Source organism: Acanthisitta chloris, unplaced genomic scaffold (genome assembly GCF_000695815.1).
Source record: "Acanthisitta chloris isolate BGI_N310 unplaced genomic scaffold, ASM69581v1 scaffold446, whole genome shotgun sequence".
Taxonomy (NCBI): Eukaryota; Metazoa; Chordata; class Aves; order Passeriformes; family Acanthisittidae; genus Acanthisitta; species Acanthisitta chloris.
Genome location: NW_008677419.1, coordinates 70,930 through 89,426, shown reverse-complemented (window position 1 = coordinate 89,426; position 18,497 = coordinate 70,930). Strand labels below are relative to the sequence as shown.

The following is an 18,497-nucleotide window of genomic DNA, read 5'->3' as shown; positions in this document are numbered from 1 at the left end:
TAGACTGGCCTCAGCGAGCCAGCCCTGCCTGAGATAGACTGGCCTCTATCTCAGGCATGTTAACGTATGTGGGGATTTTAATTGTGCAAAGCGGTGGGAAGAGAAACTCTCCTGTCCTGTGGTTGGGGCTGACGGTGCTTGACTTGGTTCCTCATTTGTTCTGCCATCGTCAGATTTCATCATTTGAGTTTAGGCACAACACTCATGTGCTGTACTGCCCAGTGTTTCTTAGGTAAGTGATGATGACAGGCCCTGGCAGAAGATCCTCCTGTACAGCCCTCCCTGCTAACCCTTTGTCTGATTTGTTTTTCTCCCCTCTTTCTCCCCAGGTTTTTGGCATGTAGTCATAGACTCTGATGCGGGAGTAATGGAGTCGCTGAGTGGCAGGTGCTGACAGCTTCTGCAGTTCCAGTAACTGCTCATTTTGGTGTCATTTGCAATTCTATACCTCTAAATGCCACAGCTCTCTTGGGGAAGGTTGCGCTGGATACCGGTACTGCCTTGGAAGGTACATGTGTGTCCATATATTTTTCTTTAGGACTTTGCTGTGTTGTGTAGTGTTCACAGGAGGGGAAAAGCTGGCTGAGCTGCATATGGTTCTGGGTACCCCTGTTCGGCAGTACAAAGGCTTTTGAATTGCTATCAAGCAGCTACTGATGACATCCCTTCCTCCCTCTCTCCTCCTCTTACTCGAATTGCCTGCAGGGCCTTTTTTGGAGTCCATCCCATGCTTTAACATAGGCGAGAGCAGCTTACAAAAATGAAATGGCTGGTTAAAAGCTTCCGATTTGAAAACAATGGAATATGCTGCTGGAGTTTCCCAGAAACCCAAAGGCTTTCTGTGGAATTTAAGCCTTGCTCTTGCCCTTTCGAAAAAGCACATTTTAATTACTGTAAAATGTGTATGTTCACACTTGGTTATTAGTATTGTACATTTTTCTATGTGGTTCTGGTGAGTTCAGTAAAAATCTTTGTTGTTGGCTGGCAGATTTTAGCAAAAGTTTATTTCTGTAGACTTGTTGCCTGCTGTGGATTTGATCATTGTTCTGGTTCTCACAGCCCTCCAGCTCTGCTCCAGGAGAAAAATACTGATTGTCACCAGGGCCTCCCACTAGAATCTAATTTTAAGTTTGCAATCTGTTGTCTTGTGAGGCGTTTCAAATTTGGTTAGAAATTTAATATATTTCAGATACTCTTCTGGAATCTAGTGGTCCAGCTTTTTACAAGTGTAAGAGTTAGTAACTTAGGTTTAATTGAAATGAGTGGTTTGGGTTGGTAATTATTGAAAAAATATATCAGGGGTAAGGGAAGAGAAAGGAAAATGACTGTTTTTAAAGAAGATTATGTTCAGTCTTTTTTGTGTAACCGTTTCATGTAAGACTCATCCAGCAAGACCTCAGCAGTTCAGCTAGAAGTCAGTCTGCTTGTCTGGGGTGGCCAGTGTAAGGAGTACTGCTTTTTCCAAAGCTTTCTTGCAGAATTTGTGTTCTCCCTGCTGACAGCCTAATGTTGTTATCAATCATAAGTTTGGGCTTTAAAGAAACACAATTCAAACCCCTGTCCTGTCTCTTGATGTGCAAGCTGGCTACAAGGTGACTTTCCTGGGCCCTGGAAGACTTCCACAATTTTGACATTTTCCCTGCCCTGAACTAGGAAGGAACAGATCTTCAGGAAGGGAGAGCCCTTTCCCAGTGCAGCTGATAGCTTGATGGGCAGGCCACCTCTTTGAGGATGTGAAGGAACGGGTTGCCACCCCTCATTTGCCTGGCTTGGTCTGTAGATACCAATCTCAATCTGTGGAGTCTTTGGCGAGCAACTGAGTCACTGTGCTGGTGCCTCTTCCAGGAGACGTGCCTGTCTCCCTGCTTCGCTTGTCAAATCTCTCCCTCCTGGAGCCTTTCATCAAAGGCAGTCTATTCCCGCAAAAAGGTTGGGTTTTGATGAATCAACATTTTCTGCTGAAAAATGTCCAACCAGTTCTGCTCTCAGCGCATGGCCTGTGTGTGCTGATCTCTGTGAGCTTCACAGTAATTCACAACACATTTTTAACACATCACAGTCCTAGACTGGGCATGACAGACCTGTTTAAAGCATCAAGATGTGTCACACTTGATTTATGTCGTATCCTAGTGGTACCTTGATAGGTCTTTAATGGTCACCTTTGGATTTGGCAGGTGAGCTAACAAGGGGAGCCTTTGTCCTACCAGCACTTGCATGCAACTCCCATTAACATTACTCATTTTCTTAATTTGATACAGATTTTTTCATTGAGTGTGCTAAATGCAGTTAAGCAGTAGACAAGCAGCATCTGGCAGCTGTAGCTGGAGCAGTTTAAGACGCTTTTGCCCCAGGGTGTCTGCTGTGGCCCATGGGAGGGGGAGGCTGGGGCTCCCCTTCCCTGCTCAGCTCCTGCTAGCTGAGGACGCTGGCGTCTGCTTCAGTGCGAATTTACATTTCAGGGCTGCCTTTTCACATCTGCCTGAGCTCACCTGGCAGCTCCCTGCTGCCAAAAAATGAGGAGGTGACACTCACTGTCCCCTCTTCCCTTGCCATGCAGGTTCCCTACCAGGCTCCAGCCCCACATCACAGCCCCATCCTCTTCCCGCTGAGTCCCCAGACAGGCACCCTTGTGCTGCCTCTGGCACGTGCCAGTTCAACTTACTGTCTCAGCAAAAATTAACTGATAGACTCTCCCTTTTTTATACCCCTGAGTTCATTTTCTTTTATTTTAGTGGACTTGGCTGCACGATCACTTGAATTGGTTCAGGGTAACTGGTGGTAATGCTCAGCCGGGAAGGCAGAGGGGAGGCAGACACGGGGATGAGAAGGCAGGATGGGAGCCCCTTTCAGAGGACCCTACAAACGGGCACCCACAGCTTGACCTGGTTGACTGTCCCCACCCAGGCAGTTTCCTGCACATCCCAGAGGAGACAGGCTCTGCCGGGGACGGGGACAGACCACGGGGATGGCATTGTCTGGCTGCAGACCCCTTGCACCCATCACCCGACTGTCCTGCAAACCTAATCCCAGGGAAATCAGTGGGATTAGGGCTGGGCCTTTTCCTGAGTGCAGGAGTGAGGTATGGGCTAATCAAGGGATAGATTGAGGTGTGGGCTAGTCGAGGGATAGATAGTGTCTGCAGGATTTGCAAACATTCTCACCCCAAGTGCCAAGCCACAGAATTAAAAAGGGACAGGTCTTTACTTTGAAGTCTGACACTTCTTGGAAGTATCTAGCAGATACTTCTCATTGTGTGAAATCACTCCCTAAACATTCCTGCACCGTTTTAGGAGAAAAGACTTTCTTCCTTCCAGGAGAGTGTTCCTAGAGCTGTTATTTCCTCACAGGATGCAGCCTGAGTTGCTGCTCCTTTCCTTGCCAATCCTTTGTGGTTCTGTTGCTTTTTGACTGAGTGAAGTATTGCCTGGTGTGCATGGAGACTGTGCCAAGGTGGTGGCACAGGGCTGCTTTCCATAGCCACACTGCCCAGCGTTGCCATCAGCAAGTGCTCCTCGCCGTGTGGTGTGTGTGGGATGCCCCTGCCTTTCAGCAGCTCTGGTTCAGAAGGTAAAGAGTCACTCTTAATCATTCAAGGTTTCCAGAGGGCTTCTAAAACTGCTCTTTTGTCTTAGATAGGTCATGAAGCAAAGGCTGCGTGGCTGGGAACTGAGGATAAATGGCTATGTGTTCTGCCAGGCTTTGCAGTCAGTAAAAGTTCTGCTGGATGAAGTGTGATTAGCAACAGCTCAGAACCAAAGCAGCTAAAATCGTTGGCCTGGGAGGGTTTCTTTTGCAAGATGGGGAGTGTTGAGGCCTGTTTTTAGATACCTGTGGAAGGCAAAATTCAGCTTTTGTGCTTTAAAATGTTCTGTAAGCGGAAGCTGGCTGATGTTTGTTTTTCAGTCCAGTCTGTATCAAAGAGCTGTAGCTTTTAAGGGATAATAAACCCCATCTAGAGACTGGTTATCCTGTCTTATTTTATATTTAAACTGGTCCTATCTTCAGTGCATTTTTTTTTCTAAATAAAGCATGATAACCAAGTGATGACAGCCAAATGGATGGAGTTCCACCATTAACTTTAGTAGACATAGGGTATTTCCTGGTGTAGTTTACTTCACATGCGATTGTTTTAGATACAGAAATGTTCAGATATTTATGGAGGTGTCTGTTGCTTCAGCACTGAACAGACTTTTAGCCTCAGACATGACCCACTTAGCTAGGTAGAGGAGCAGAGAAGTCCTCTGGGTGTGGCCAAAAGTGTCACTGCAGAGTTGAGTTTTGCTGTACGCGGCGTGGCCAGGGCAGCTGACAGCAGAAGAGGTGTGCTGGCCTTTAGTGCCATCGATTCCTCACTTCCCATGTGATTTATGTATGACTAACTCAGCTCTGTGCAGCAGCAATGGTGTGTATTTAGAAACCGAGGGAAAACGCAGAGTCACATTCATTCTGTCAGCATCTGGCTCAGCACCCATCAGCATATCCTGTCAAAGGAGAGGAAATTGCCCCAAGAAATTAAATACTCCAGATGATTTCACTGTCAGGGCAGCTTTTTTCTTTTCAACCAAGACTAATGGAAATGTCTCAAAACAAAGAGGTTTTGTCTTGGAATTTCTGTTCAAGATTGATGGACTATTTATCTCTATATAGTTGTCTTGTGTGTAATTCAGGATCTCCTGCTTAATTTTGTGTGGCCATGAACTTTAACATTTGCTTTTCTTATTCTTCTTGTTCTGTGGCCAGAAGGACCCAGTACTGCTGATAAAATATTTCTGACATTTGTTGAGTGAGATCACAGACCTCAAAGTGTTTTCCAAGGCTGAACCAGATCATCACTCCCACCTTCTGGATGGGAAACCTGTTTCACGGCGGGACATGCACAGCTGAATAATGCAGGAGGCTGGGGATTGGGATGGGGAGAGAAATCCAGTCCCGTGTTCCAGCTCAGATCAAAGCACTTACATCTAGCTATCTGCTTCAGAGAGAGTGGGAAGGAAAGGTTATTTTTGTATAGTCTGAGTCACTCATGCTAATTTATTTTTCATAAAATGGCTTTCTTGTGTGGGGCTCTCTGTACCTGCTTAATGTTGCACTGCTTTTTTGTTCCAGAAATCAAACCTGTCATTAGCTTGCTGCCAAACACTTGAATTTGTACTTTGCTACTTGGTGCTTCAGTTTGCAGTTCCTAGCCAAAAAAAAGATGAAATCTCAGCTGAAGGTGTACATCCATCTCCTTTTTGGAATCTTATTACAGACAGATAAACAATAACTGTTGATTTGTTGAGTTTGTTGGTTGGAATGACGAAGCTGATGCTGAGAGTCAAGTGAATGTGTACAGAACTGAGATTGCACTTTGGTGCTAAACTGGATCCAGTTCACGCCAGGCTTCAAGGTTCAGTCCTTGCTTCTCTACACTCATTTGCACCAGCAGAGCTGTCACCTGGCTGTTTCCTATGCTGTGGTTTAACTGAGTTGTATTTCTGAGTTTGCCGGTGCAGCTGGTGGTTCCCTTAACTGATTCTCTGGGATTAGTTGCTGCAGTGACAGCAGGTCCTGTGAGATCCGCTGGCAGCTGTGGTGTAGGTTTGGGACAGGCTCTGTAATTTAAGAAAATCCTCTTTTTGGTGTGCTGGGGCGTCCGTGTAGCTCCTTGCCTGTGTGTTTGGGTGCAGCCTCTAACAGCCCCTGCTCTGTCCCCTTGCAGACTGTGACGCCATGGGAAACGCAGAGAGCCAGAGTGTGGAGCATGCCTTCTATGGGGACAAGCACACCGGCCTGGGCCGCAAGCACACCTCCCGCTCCCTTCGCCTCTCCAACAAAGCCTCGCGCCGGACGCGGCACGCTTCTTCTGGGAAAATCATCCACCGCAACTCGGAGGTGAGCACCCGCTCCAGCAGCACCCCCAGCATCCCCCAGTCCCTGGCGGAGAATGGCCTAGAGCCCTTTGCCCAGGAGCCCAACCTAGAGGACTTTGGGAGCCCCATCTGGGTGGACCGCGTGGACATGGGCCTGCGCCCCGTGTCCTACCACACCGACTCCTCTGTCACGCCCAGTGTGGACAGCAGCACTGTGCTCACTGCCGCCTCTGTGCAGAGCATGCCTGACTCGGAGGAGAGCCGGCTCTACGGGGACGAGCCGCCATTCCTGGCGGAGAGCAATGGCCGGTCCCCTGGGTACGCGGCCAACGGGACCAGCTTCATGGAGACAGCCAGCTTCAAGAAGAAGCGCTCCAAATCGGCCGACATCTGGCGTGAGGACAGCCTGGAGTTTTCACTCTCCGATCTCAGCCAGGAGCATTTAACGAGCAATGAGGAAATCTTGGGCCTGGCCGAGGAGAAGGATACTGGGGCTGCCCAGGGCACAGAGGCAGGTGGTAGCCCCCAGCCCCTGGTTGCCTGTCAGCGTGCCAACTCCATGAGTGACTTGTATTCCCCCAAAACCTCGGGCGCTACGATTAATGGGGGACCACGGAACCCCTTTGGAGGGTACTGCCGGAATTTAGTGTCGGACATTCCGGATATCGGGAGTCATAAGATGGCGTCGGCTACCGCTGAGGACGCGCCTTCTTCCTACAGTAACTACAACACGCTGCCCTGTAGGAAGTCTCACTGCCTTTCCGAAGGGGCCACCAACCCCCAAATCAGCCATAGCAGCAGCATGCAAGGCAGGAGGGTGAAGACCACTCAGGTAAGGCAGTTTTCTTCTATGATGTGGTATTTGCTAAGCTGGATCTGTAGATCGAGATATTCTGGGTTCTGCCAGGCTCTGTCTTCCTTCAACACTTCCTTTCCAGTAAGATGGCTGTTTTCAGGAGAGAGCTGAACTAGCTGGCTTGATCCCATCACTGCTCCCTTCTTTATCTGTAACTCTCTTTGGGCCTTTTCCACTCTTCACTGCCTCTGGAAAAGATAAATCTGCATTTGCCAGCTAAAAATTTTCCTGCGTGTTTTGCAGTGCTGACAGTGCCTTTTTTTCCAGGGTAACTGCCAAAAGTGATCACTCTACTCTGGAGCTAGTGTACATTGTGTCCCGCCTCTCTGCCCTCCCTGCCCTGTCACCCTCCCCTGCCTGCCCACATGCAAGCACTCCTTGGCTCTCATGGCTGGAGGCAAAGAAATCTGTGTGTGTTTCCCCTCCCCTCCATAGTTAAGAGTCACTGGGCTGAAATTTCACTATTTAATTAGCTGATGTTCGTGTCTGTGCAAAACATCACCGCAAAACGTTGCTGTCCCTGCACAGGAGGCTACCCGGCCTGCTGTACACTGCAGAATGATGGGGGATAGAGCTGTATGGAGAAGATGCTGCTTCTCTGAGCCAGAGAGAACATGGTGCCTTCCTCCTTTTAACAGACAGCAGAGTCAGGAGGAGCTTTGCTGTCGAGTGCCCCTCCTGAGCTCCAAACACCTGGCCTGTGATTTGGTGGTTGCTGTTGTGTCTTTACTTCATGTTGCCCGGCTTTTCTTGGCTGTGTTCTGCCTGGTGGAGTTCCATAGCACTGCCTCATGCTGCAAACAGCGGGTGCTGACTGTTCAGTGGCAGACTCATAGAGAGGGGGAAAAAGGAGCTACAAATCCTGCCCACCCCTGCCAGTCATGTGTGGCACACACGTTGTGGGCATACGGAGCAAGTCCAGAGGAGGCCACAAAGTTAGTAAGAGGACTGGAGCACCCCCCCTACAAAGACAGGCTGAGAAAGTTGGGGCTGTTCAGCCTGGAGAAGAGAAGGTTGCATGGAGACTTCATGTCACCTTCCAGGATCTGAAGGGGCTACAGGGAAGCTGGAGAGGGACTCTGTTAGGAACTGTAGTGATAGGATGAGGAGTAATGGGTATAAATTGAAAGAGGAGAAAGTTAGATAAGAGATTAGGAAGACATTTTTACTTTGGGGGTAATAAGACACTGGCACAAGTTGCCCAGGGAGGTTGTGGATGCCCCAACCCTGGCAGTGTTCAAAGCCAGGTTGGAGCCTTGAACAACCTGGTGTGGTGGGAGGTTGGGCAGGGGGTTGGGACTAGATGATCTTTAAGGTCCATTCCAACCCCTTAACCCTCCATATTATTCTATGATATTGTACTCCATTTGCATTCATTTGGCTGGCAATGGATCTTCTGAGAGCAGTGGTCCAGCTGCCTGATGGAAGAGGCTGGCTGTGATATGTTTTACATGCACTGTTCTCTAGCTGTGGGCCCACGCTGAGAAACACAGTCTGTGGCCACGGGCAGAACAGTGGTGGGTGCAGGGCAGAGCTGCACACCAGAGCGCACGCCTCAGCAAGCTCCCCTGATGTCAGTGCCTCATTTGTCCTGCGTGTGCCACGCAGTGTGACCCAGAAAAGGGGAAAAGCTGCACGTTGCATTGAGGTTGGAGGCTGCTGGCACACATCCTGCTGCTGGGCTGAGTTCCTGGCAGGACATCAGTGTCACAGATCCGGGGCTGGGCGGCACGAGCCAGAGCCAGGCGGAGCGTGGTGTGCCGCAGCAAAGGGCTCCTGGAGGGCAAGATGTGTGCCCCTGCTGTGGCTGGTACTGACTTGTGGGAGCTAATGGGATGAGGTTGCTGAGTGATTTACCAGCTGTGCTTGATCTGTGGAGATGTGCTGCTTCTAAATATAAAAGTGACATGCTGGAACAGATGCTGCAGCGTCCCACAACAGCGGCTTTCTGCTTCAAAATCAGCTCTTCGTTTTCAGAGTAATTTTTATGGTGTGAGCGCAAAAACACTTTGGTGTGCCATGAAGGCTGTGCAGGATAAAAACCAAGAGAACAACAACAACAAGTGAAAAAAGATGTTATTTGGCAGCCTTGGACGTAACAGCTTTCATGGAGATTGTTAGATGCAGCTGCTGCCTCCAGCCCTCTTTCAGGTGTATTTAAGAAAAGCAGAACAGTGTCGTTGGTGAACAGCGAAGCATTTGTTATTCTTCTTGGTGCCTATCTTGGCATTTAGGAGATTCCTCTGAGGCATGTAGCAAAAGTCACAAATTTAAGTAGTATTTTGTGACGCCTCAGCCATACCCAGGAAATAATTTTGTGGGACTGGTTTCACTACATGGATGTCTTGAGACTGGAGATGATGGCTATAAGGAGTCTCAGCAATGATTATTACAATGTTTAAATTCAACAAAATTAAAGCTTTGCAAAGGTCAAAATTCCTCCCAAGTCTTTAATCCCAGCAGCATCCAGTAAGTGTAAGATACTTGTCAGCAATGAAATCATGTTAGCCCAAGCCTACCTTTAGCAGGCTTAGGGAGATGAGTGTCATTATGTGTTTTATAGAGTGAAAAGGAAGTCCAAATTTGCACACCAAGTGAAAGGACTAGTCCCATGGTGAACCTAATGAGTGGCTTGGGATGAGATAACAGGAATCTATGTCTTGGGTCCCCAGTCCGACAGTGTCTCAGCACTTTGCTCCTTTTTACTCATCACCACTGGTGTGGAGTGGAGCGTGATGGCTGCCCTAACTGCAGTGGTGGAAGTTAAGGTGTAGAGCTGATGCCTTACTGCTTTGCTGTTTAATGTGGTCCTTGGCACTGTATTGGTCTATGCCAGATGGTACTTGGCCACCTTTTGGGGAGTTTTGTTTCTCTCTGCCCTCCCAGTCTTTCAACACTTTCTAAATGGGCTTCACGCTCCTGATGACTGCGTTGGCCATTGCCCTGGAGCCTTCCATATGTGTCTTCATGCTGTAAAACAGTTCATGCTGTAAAAACAACAGAGTGGATTGAGGCAAAACTTTGTGTTTTACCAACCTCTTGAACTGCCTCCCCCCATCCCAACCCCAGCAAATTGTAGTTATGTCTTAGCACCACAGGGACACCACACAAAGGTGACCCAGAGCCAAGTGTAATGTGGTGTTGGATGCAGTTTTCCCTCTTGGTCTCCAGGCCAATGACCTGTCCTTGCTCTGTGGTGTTTAACAGTGCAGGGGTAGCTCTCTTGTTGAGTCACCTAATGGAGCCTCCTAGCCAGCAGCAAGGCATCTGCCCAGATCCCCATTGCCAGTCCTCACAAGAATTTGGGTTGTGTTTGCCAGTGGGGTTTTTTTCAGTGTTTGGAAAGTTGTAGCTGGGATATTTACCTAGTTTTTCAGTCTCACCTGCTCTGGTGCTAAAAGTGCTGGAAGGTCCTGATGGTCACTTTTAGGTGTCTTTTGACAAGTCTAGTTCCTTCAGGGGTCCCTGACTGAAAGGTGAGTTTGCAGCCACAGGGCTGGGCTTGTGCCCTGGTGCTTGGTTCCTGAATCCAGTTGCTGTTCCATGTGTGTCCAGCTACATGCATGTACCTCACCATGGTTTCTATGTGGGTTAAATTTACTAGGAGTTGTCACTAGCTGTAATTTTTATGCTGACCGCTGCTACTGGAAAAACACATCCTGGAATGGATCAGAGAAAAAAGGTGCCAGAGTCACGGCCGTACATGTTTTGTTGTAATGCCTTATCCATGAGTTCTTTACAAGCACGTGGTTTGCATTAAAGGAAAAAAAAAAAACCAACACGGAGAAGAAAATCGCTCCCTTCCAATTTTAAACCTTAAATTGAATGGTGGGAGTCACTCTCCACTAATCGAGGGGAGCTTTTTCATATGGAGAGGCAATTATATTCAATATGCACATGCTATCAGTGCTCACAGGGTAGCTTTGGAGCACCCACGCAGCAGTTCTGCTTTTCCTAATGTTTTAACATTAGGGGTTCAGATCTGCTGAGTGAGACTTCCTGGAGAGCTCTGCTGGGATCATGTTTGACTTTTGGAGCTGATGTGATATAATTGGAAAGGCTTAATTGGCTGACATTTTCACCCATTTTTGCTTGAAGGGACACGAGCACTGGTTGGATACAGCTTGTTCTGACTGTGTGTTGTGAGATCCCCAGGATCCTACAGCCTTCTCCTTGGGATCCAGATTTTGTAAAATGGCCTTGTTGTGTCCTGCTTGCAGCTAAACCTCTGCCTGCAGGAGACTCCCTCCTCCTCTTCCTCCTCCTCCTCCTCCTCCTGGTAGATGTTCATAGACAAATGTAACCCCACCACTCCCCTGCTGATATGACCCCTAGTTGAAATTTCAGGAAGGGAATTTGCCCAGAGGAGTTGTGGCTGCCACATCCCTGGAAGTATTCCAGGCCAGGTTGGACAGTGCTTGGAGCAACCTGGTCTAGTGGAAGGTGTCCCTGCCCATGGCAGGGGGGTGGAACAAGATCTGCTTTAAGGTCCCTTCCAACCCAAACCATTCTATCGTTGTATGCATTAGGGGATGGGAACATTGAGATAGGGTTTTGTGCCTCTTTCAAGCCCATCTTGTTGCCTCCTTATTCCATGTGTCCCCTCTGCAGGTCACTTTTGACTGCTCTGTTCTTTAGACCATCAAATGTGGAGATACAGCCTCACACAGGACATGAACCTCTTCTGACTTTTCAAACACTACAAGGGCAGTTGAATGATGACATCCTGCATGCACAGATGTTCTGGTCACATGGCAAAATGCGTTTGCCAGGCCATGGTGCCAGCAGTACATCTGTTCATGGGTGTCTGCTGTGGATCAGCATGAGCTAGTCCTACCCAATGGTGGCTCCAGCCCTGTGGGTCCTGCTCCTTACCCTCTGGTTTTCGCAACAGTCAAGGTGGTGATGCCAGTGCTCATCAGAAACAGAGACCTGCGTGGGCTTCCAGTGCAGGTAGTGGCTTTGTGGGGGAGGAGATGAGGAGTAGTTCCTAGCTGTGGGTGGCCTGTCTTCTCTAGGGGAGTGATGGTGCTTTACAAGCACCATTAGAGCATGGCAAGAACCCTGTGTGCATTAAAATCCAAGGGGATACAGTGCCCAAAGCATGCGTCAGCCACTCGGGAGGAGAAGGGCTCATTCCTCCCTGAGCTTTGTGTTTCCTCTGGGAAGCTCAATTCCAGAGTTAGAATGGGTCAGTCCAGTTGTTTTACAGACCTTTTGAGAAGGAGCAGCAAGATGTACCTCAGCTCTGCAGGGGCAAAGGGTTTTTACCATGTCCAGCCCAGTGTTCATTGTGAAACTGAGTTGGGGGAGAGGGAACAAACTTCCTGCCCGACTGTCTTGGAAGCTGTACCTCCTTCAACACCAGCCCCAGGCTATGTCCTTGGTCCCTGAAATCCCCTTTTGTCCAATTTTAAAGTTTATTACTATTTGTAGGTCTCTGTAGTTAGTCTGAAGGAATTTGGGATCTCAAACCTTAAAAAAAATCCTATGTAAATTTTTTTGCAGAATCTGCAGGAGATGAAACCAAGGGGTTTTTTGGGAATTAGATCACGAGGTACAGAGAAACGCATCTAAAAATAGCAATCTTTCCAGTGGATATAATTTTTTTACTATCTCAGGGAGTTTTGTAACAGGTTATAGTGTTCCATTATGCTCTGTAGGATGGCTAAACTCCAGAGAGCTGATAGTTGGTTTTAAGTTGTGTAAAACTTCTTCACAAAATGGTTTTGTGGCTTAGAGGATATAACCTCAACAAGGAAAGGACCACATTGGGTCAGTCACACCATCCAGCCCAGTACCATGTTCCCCAAATACCATCTGCTCTGGAAAAGAAAGGAACTGGGAGGTTATAGGGTGAGGTTTCTTTTAGGACATTCTTCCTAAAGAAGGTTAGAGATTTGAGTCTTCCTGTGCAAGGAATGCATCCAAGACTGTTGGATTGACTTGTCCCCCATGAATTCTCTTTTCTGAAATCATTTTCTGCTCCTGGCTTCCACTGCATCCTGCTCACTCTCTGTAGAGCACATGTGACCTTCCAGCCTGCTCTTCCAGTCCTCCTCAGCCTTAGCTTTTCCAGGCAGAGTGTCTCCAGCAGCTGAAGCTCTGCTCCTATTAAAGTAACCCTGCACATCTCAGTCTGTAGTCTGGAAAACATGGCTATTTTAAACCCAAGTATGATCCCTAATCAGATTGACACAGACCTTTAATCTTAGGTGTTTGACTCCAGATGGAATCAAGGAAAGAAGTAAAGACAAGGTCGTGTAATTAAATGATAATTAATGACACACAGGCCAGTAAGTACCTAAAAGTAAGATGTGACTGGTTTGCAACTGTGGTGTGTTCATTCAAGCCCCTGTTCATGTGGTCCCAAGTGCCTTTCGGACAGAGGTTGTTCCCAAGGTGTTGAATGTAGCCTGAGCCATGCTTCAAATTTCCAAAAGCTGGAGATCCTTGGGTTGGATGGTTTGGCTCAGGTGGCTCAAGAGGTCAAATCCTACTAAGGAGCACCGGTGAGCCTCCAGGCAAACAACCCTGTTAAACCCAGACATTTCTGCTTTCAGCCACTAGCCACAGGGCACCGACAAACCTCTCCTTGTTGTGGCAGGCCAAGCTTGCGAATCAGCAACTGCTTTCGAATCCATATCTTGGGTGTGGTGTGACAGCTCTCAGTGGGTCTGGATGACCAGACCCATTGAAGGGCTGGACCAAATGAGCTGTTTATAGCCTGGCTGACTGGAAGTGTATTCAGTGGGAGCCTGGAGGAAGGCTGGAATACACTGCTTCAGACCCGACCTCAGAGGTTTTCACAGCCCTCTCACCAGGCTGCCCTTCCCAGGTGGATGATACTAGATCAGGTGTTTCCTATTCAGGATGTTTTAAAGCAAATATTCACTCCCTTCAGAGCACACAACTCTGCCCCAATATTGTCAGGGAACGGAGCATGTGAAAATTGGTGTTTTGGTCTTCACTGGCAAATATCTGGATACTCCTTCAAAGATCTTAATTTGTTTTTCTTCCTTTGCTCTTGATTGGAAGCCAAGGGAAAGCAAATCACCAGTGCTGATATTTGATCTAGCTCTATTCAGGCCTGTTTTTTTAAACAGTAGGACTTTGTCATTTATACATCTGAAGTGCCGTACCATCAGCAATAATTTCATTCTCAGTAATGCTATATACACAGCATGTTTCTAGTTTTGAGTACTTTTCACTCAAAAATCACAGAGAAGTTGCCCCAGCTGCTTGTTTGCTGGGCTGTGCTTGCTTAGATGAATGCAATTTGCAGGAGTGATCCCTTCCAGTGAAGTGCTCCATTGAAATGTTTCTTTTCAGAGAGCTTCAGCATGTGATCCTCTGACTAGTCATCATCCCAGATGACAGGCATTTCCCTGCTTGCTTTTAGGTTAGGTGATTGTTCAGTGAACACCTCCCAGATGAGATGTTTTGATTTCAAGCTGCTGTTATAGCAGCTTTCACCCTTCCCTGCTTTTACCTCTATTGGATTTCTCAGGAAGAATTGCCTCTTCTTGGCTTCAGTGAACAAGAAGTAACCTAACCCTGTATTTTACTGTGAGGATTTTGGTTTGGCATGTTGTCATCGGTTTAACTCAAGTACAGTTAGGCTTATGGTTAGCTCAGCCCCTCTAGAAACTTCCTTCAGCTGGGTGGTCCATTGGGATGAAAGCAGAGTAAATTTTGGGGTGTCCTCACCCTATCATTTGGGAACAGACAGATTAGACACTGCAGTGTTTGAGAACTGAGATTTCCTCTCAGTGTAGGGGATGGGAAGCAGGGGCCCATCCCGGATCTGCACAGGTGTCAGAAGCTGTGTGCAGGGACCACACTGCAAGAGGCTTTACTGGATTATGGGTTGGTTCTCACTCATGGAATTATATGCTTTAGCATCCCTTAAAAGTCAGTGCTAGAGCCAGGGAGGAGCTGGTGTGCTCAGATCCCGTGGCAGTGCTTTGTCCTGTCTCCTGCAAAGGGTCCTGTTGTCCTTTATGGGTTCTCATGCAGGCTTGGATTTCTCTGACGTTATTAAAAAGCAAACTCAAGCATCCTCCCTCCTCCCTTTACCCAGCTCTTTGGGGTGAAAAACTAGCTTTCTGAGTATGGACTGGTCACAAACTGTGGTGGCCCAGCTGTCCTCAATCAGTGAGGAGCTCTACATGGAGAGAAACTGTATGTTTCCTGTGCATTTCCCTGCAGCTTTATGAGGGACACTTTCATTTTCAACACTTTCTATCTCACAGCTCCAGGGCTGTACTTTCCTGACTGTTGCAATAGTCCCTGTGGGTCCATAATTTGCTTTCAAGGCATTCAAGTCAGGTAAGAAAGCCATGTTCCCCAAGGAATCATGGTGGGCTACAGAGATGACCTTTCTGGAAAAGCCCACATATTAGCTGGAAAACGTCTGGGAAGTCAGCGAACCGAAACTGTTCCCACCCACTGTGGTGGAGGCACCAAGCTGAGGTGATAGCTTAAGGTGAAGGAGCCAAGTAGAATACCAAGGTATCAGTCAGAGTTACCTGCACAGGAATTGGGGTTGACGGATGCTTGGTATAGTGGTGTTTGCTACCTGCATGTCCCACAAGAGCAAAGTGGATGCACATCTCCATTCCATACTCCAGTATCTTCTGGGTACATGGCACACAGTACCTTGTCTGTCTTTCCAAGGTGCCAAATTACTGTGTACATCATCCACCAAGACAAGTTCACAAAGGAATTCTGGAACCAAATCCATTGAAATCCATGCCTTAAGACTTTCCCAGGGATTACTGCCCAGAAACCTGTGCCTGTGATTCATCCTTTCATACTAAGACTGAAGCTTATTGCTAGGAGAAACATCTAGAGGTCTGGGCTAACACATTTTTAGTTGTGAGCAACTTTGATTTCAGAGACCAATAACCCAAACCCGCTTGTTTATTAAACCACTTAGAGCAGCTTTAATTACACATACAAGGGCTTGTTTGGTTGTTTGCTCTAATTTTGATTGTTTCAGACATCTAAAGAACTGTTGCACCAGTGCAGTGAGTGCACCAAAAACTACTTATTCGTATCAGTGTCCAAACTCTTTGATTTCCCAAGCAAACTCAGCATCTCAGCCTGGTATCTACGTACAAATTGGAGTTGGCTTGTAAGCATACCTCACTCAACTTTGGAGCCCTCCTCTGAGGTGTAGACAAGACCTAACCAATCCAACATCAAATGGCAGCTGGCAGTGTCAGCTTGGAGCTGCCAGTTTAGCTCTCCAAAGCCTGCTGTCAGTCGTTCTCAGGTAATACTGTCCTGTGGTACACAGGCCTGTAGGTACCTTAAAAACCTTCTGGTGGATGGGCTTTGTTCCTGTCATTATTATAATCCCTCTGATTTTGTAGTGAGTTACGTGAACACGACTCTGTAAATGTGTAACAGTCTCCAGAACTGATTCCTTCTGGACAGGGCAAGCTGTGGAGCTGCTATTGTGTTTCTCCACTGCAGCTTTAAAGCCATTTCTCCCACTCAGGTTTCAGTTGCAACTTGTGATTTATCTTTGCTTCTTGGAATGTTTTTACTCTTTTCAAGATAACTCAGTCTTCTCATGCACTCATTACCAGGTGTTTGTATTACTCTGGAGAAAGGATTTAATTTGGATTTGCAGCAAGCCATACCTTGACCCGCAAATGATGGTAGAGTCAGTACTGAAAAGAAAGGTAAAACACTTATCAGGCCAATCTCTTTCTACATAGGAGCTTCAAAGGGACACCAGTCACATACAAGCATGCAAACCATCAGGCTGCTCACCCCTTTTAGATGTATGCTGTGGTGCTTGCCTAAGGAGCAGCCAGACAGGTTGTGTGCAATCCCAGGCTGCTGCTGACCGTGGCTGCCTGATTGCTCTGTTGCTAAACAGGAAGGGGAACAAAGGATATGCACTGTCTTGGAGGGAGTCCCTTACAAAGAAAAACTCACTCAGTTGCCTTTTTCTAGCATTTAATCTAATGGATAATTTAGAAAGAAGTTTTAACCACATGAGGAACTGTTTATATTAGGGAAGTAAAATTTTTCTGGCTATATCATCCCCATGTGCCTGAGGTGCCCATGAATCACTGCTGTCAGTTGGGCAGGAGAAAGTGATTCACTGAGCCACTGAGCCAATAGTGTCTGCAACAGGACTGGTGGTGGGAAGTGTGGGAAGTGCTATTGCAAGTGCTCTGAATGTGTCCAGTCATGAGCCAGAGAGTTGGGCAAGGCTTATCCCATCCGGTGGTCTCATGCCAGGAGAGGCCAGTACCAAATATTTCAATGAAGGGACAAAGACACTCGGAACCTACTCCTAAACTTTTTGCCTGACTTTTGTTAGGTGAAGGTAGACATTTTTTCTAAGGCAAAATGTTTATTTTCTGTATATCTTCTAAATCTAGCAAAAATAATTTAACAAATGTTGCTGTAGCATACGTATAGAATATGAGTATCATCATGCGAGTATGCAAAAGCTGCAGCACCAAGTACATTGGCTTGATACGGCTTGCACTGGCTTGTTTTGCACGAAACCTAGTGTTCATGTGAAGAAAAAGCCCTATATTTAAGTGGGTTGTTAACACTTTGACTCGCATTTCACCCAATTGGTTCATCAGTTGAATTGTTCTCTGCATTGGATGGGGCTGTGGTAACTCATTCCACTTGATTACACTCAAATGCACATGGGGCTGTGGTAGCTGCCCTGGCACGTGGCCTGGGCCTTGCTGTATTCCCCTCGGTAACAATGGCACGATTCAGCCCGGCTCAGGCTTCTCATTCCATGGTGTATCTCTCTGGCATCAGGCATTCCACCTCTCCCTCTTCTTCCCCTTATGACTGTCTGATGAAGCTCTGCTCATAAACCCTGGGCAGCTACAAGTGACACAGTAGCACTGCCAGTGTAAGGAATGGTGTCACCTTCAGCAGTGATCCCAGATCCCGGTGGAAGCTGTGCTGCTGCTCGCTGCACCTTCTCATCAAGGCACACTTTCCCCAGAGCCTGTTTAGTTCCCTCCTTCAGCCTGTGGTCTCGGCATGCCTGTCTCCCTGCTTTCCACAGAACAGTCTTCAGAGGGACAAAGCCCTCTGTTTATCCAGTCTGTTGTCTCCATGGATTAAGACCTGCTGTGTCTGCAAAATGCCAAGACCTGCTATTCCCACGGCTTCCCCCATCTCTGTGTCTTGGAGGAAATAGCTCTTTTCTCTGCTGCATGCTTCTGCCTGGTGTGACCAATGTAATGATTTACACCTCCCTCTTGCTTTGCCCTCTTGTCCTTTCAGGCCTGAAGCTAGAGTAACACCAGTGGGATGGCTAAGCAGGACAGCACAGGTTTTTGTTCCCGTCTTGCATTTGCTTCCTGGGATGGTCTCTCTGTGCAAAAATATTCCTCTGTGTGGAGGCACTGAAAATACAGAACACAGGATCATAGAATCATAGAATGTTAAGGGTTGGAAGGAACCTAAAAGAGCATCTAGTCCCAACTCCAATGCCATGGGCAGGGACACCTTCCCACCAGACCAGGTTGCTCCAAACCCCATCCAACCTGGTCTTGAACACTTCCATGGATGGGGCAGCTTCTCTGGGCAGCGTGTACTAGTGCCTCACCACCCTCGTACAGAATAATTTCCTAATATCTAATCTAACCCTGCCCTCTGTCAGTATGAAGCCATTCTTCCTTTTCCTATCACTACATTCCTGATGAAGAGGCCCTCTTTGGCTTCCCTGTAGCCCCTTCAGGTCCTGGAAGGTTGCTATGAGGTCGCCATACAACCTTCTCCAGGCTGAA

General features: G+C 47.5%; 1 protein-coding gene across 1 annotated transcript in view; it reads left to right on the top strand.

The window, feature by feature from the left end:
- Window positions 1-329: 329 nt before the first annotated feature.
- The window catches only part of TIAM1 (T-cell lymphoma invasion and metastasis 1), a gene marked incomplete at its 3' end in the record, with an annotated part of 89,089 nt that continues 70,921 nt past the window's right edge, over window positions 330-18,497 (top strand). The window contains 2 exon segments of the mRNA XM_009076479.1: window positions 330-508; window positions 5,702-6,684. Coding sequence (XP_009074727.1) covers window positions 5,713-6,684 — 972 coding nt within the window.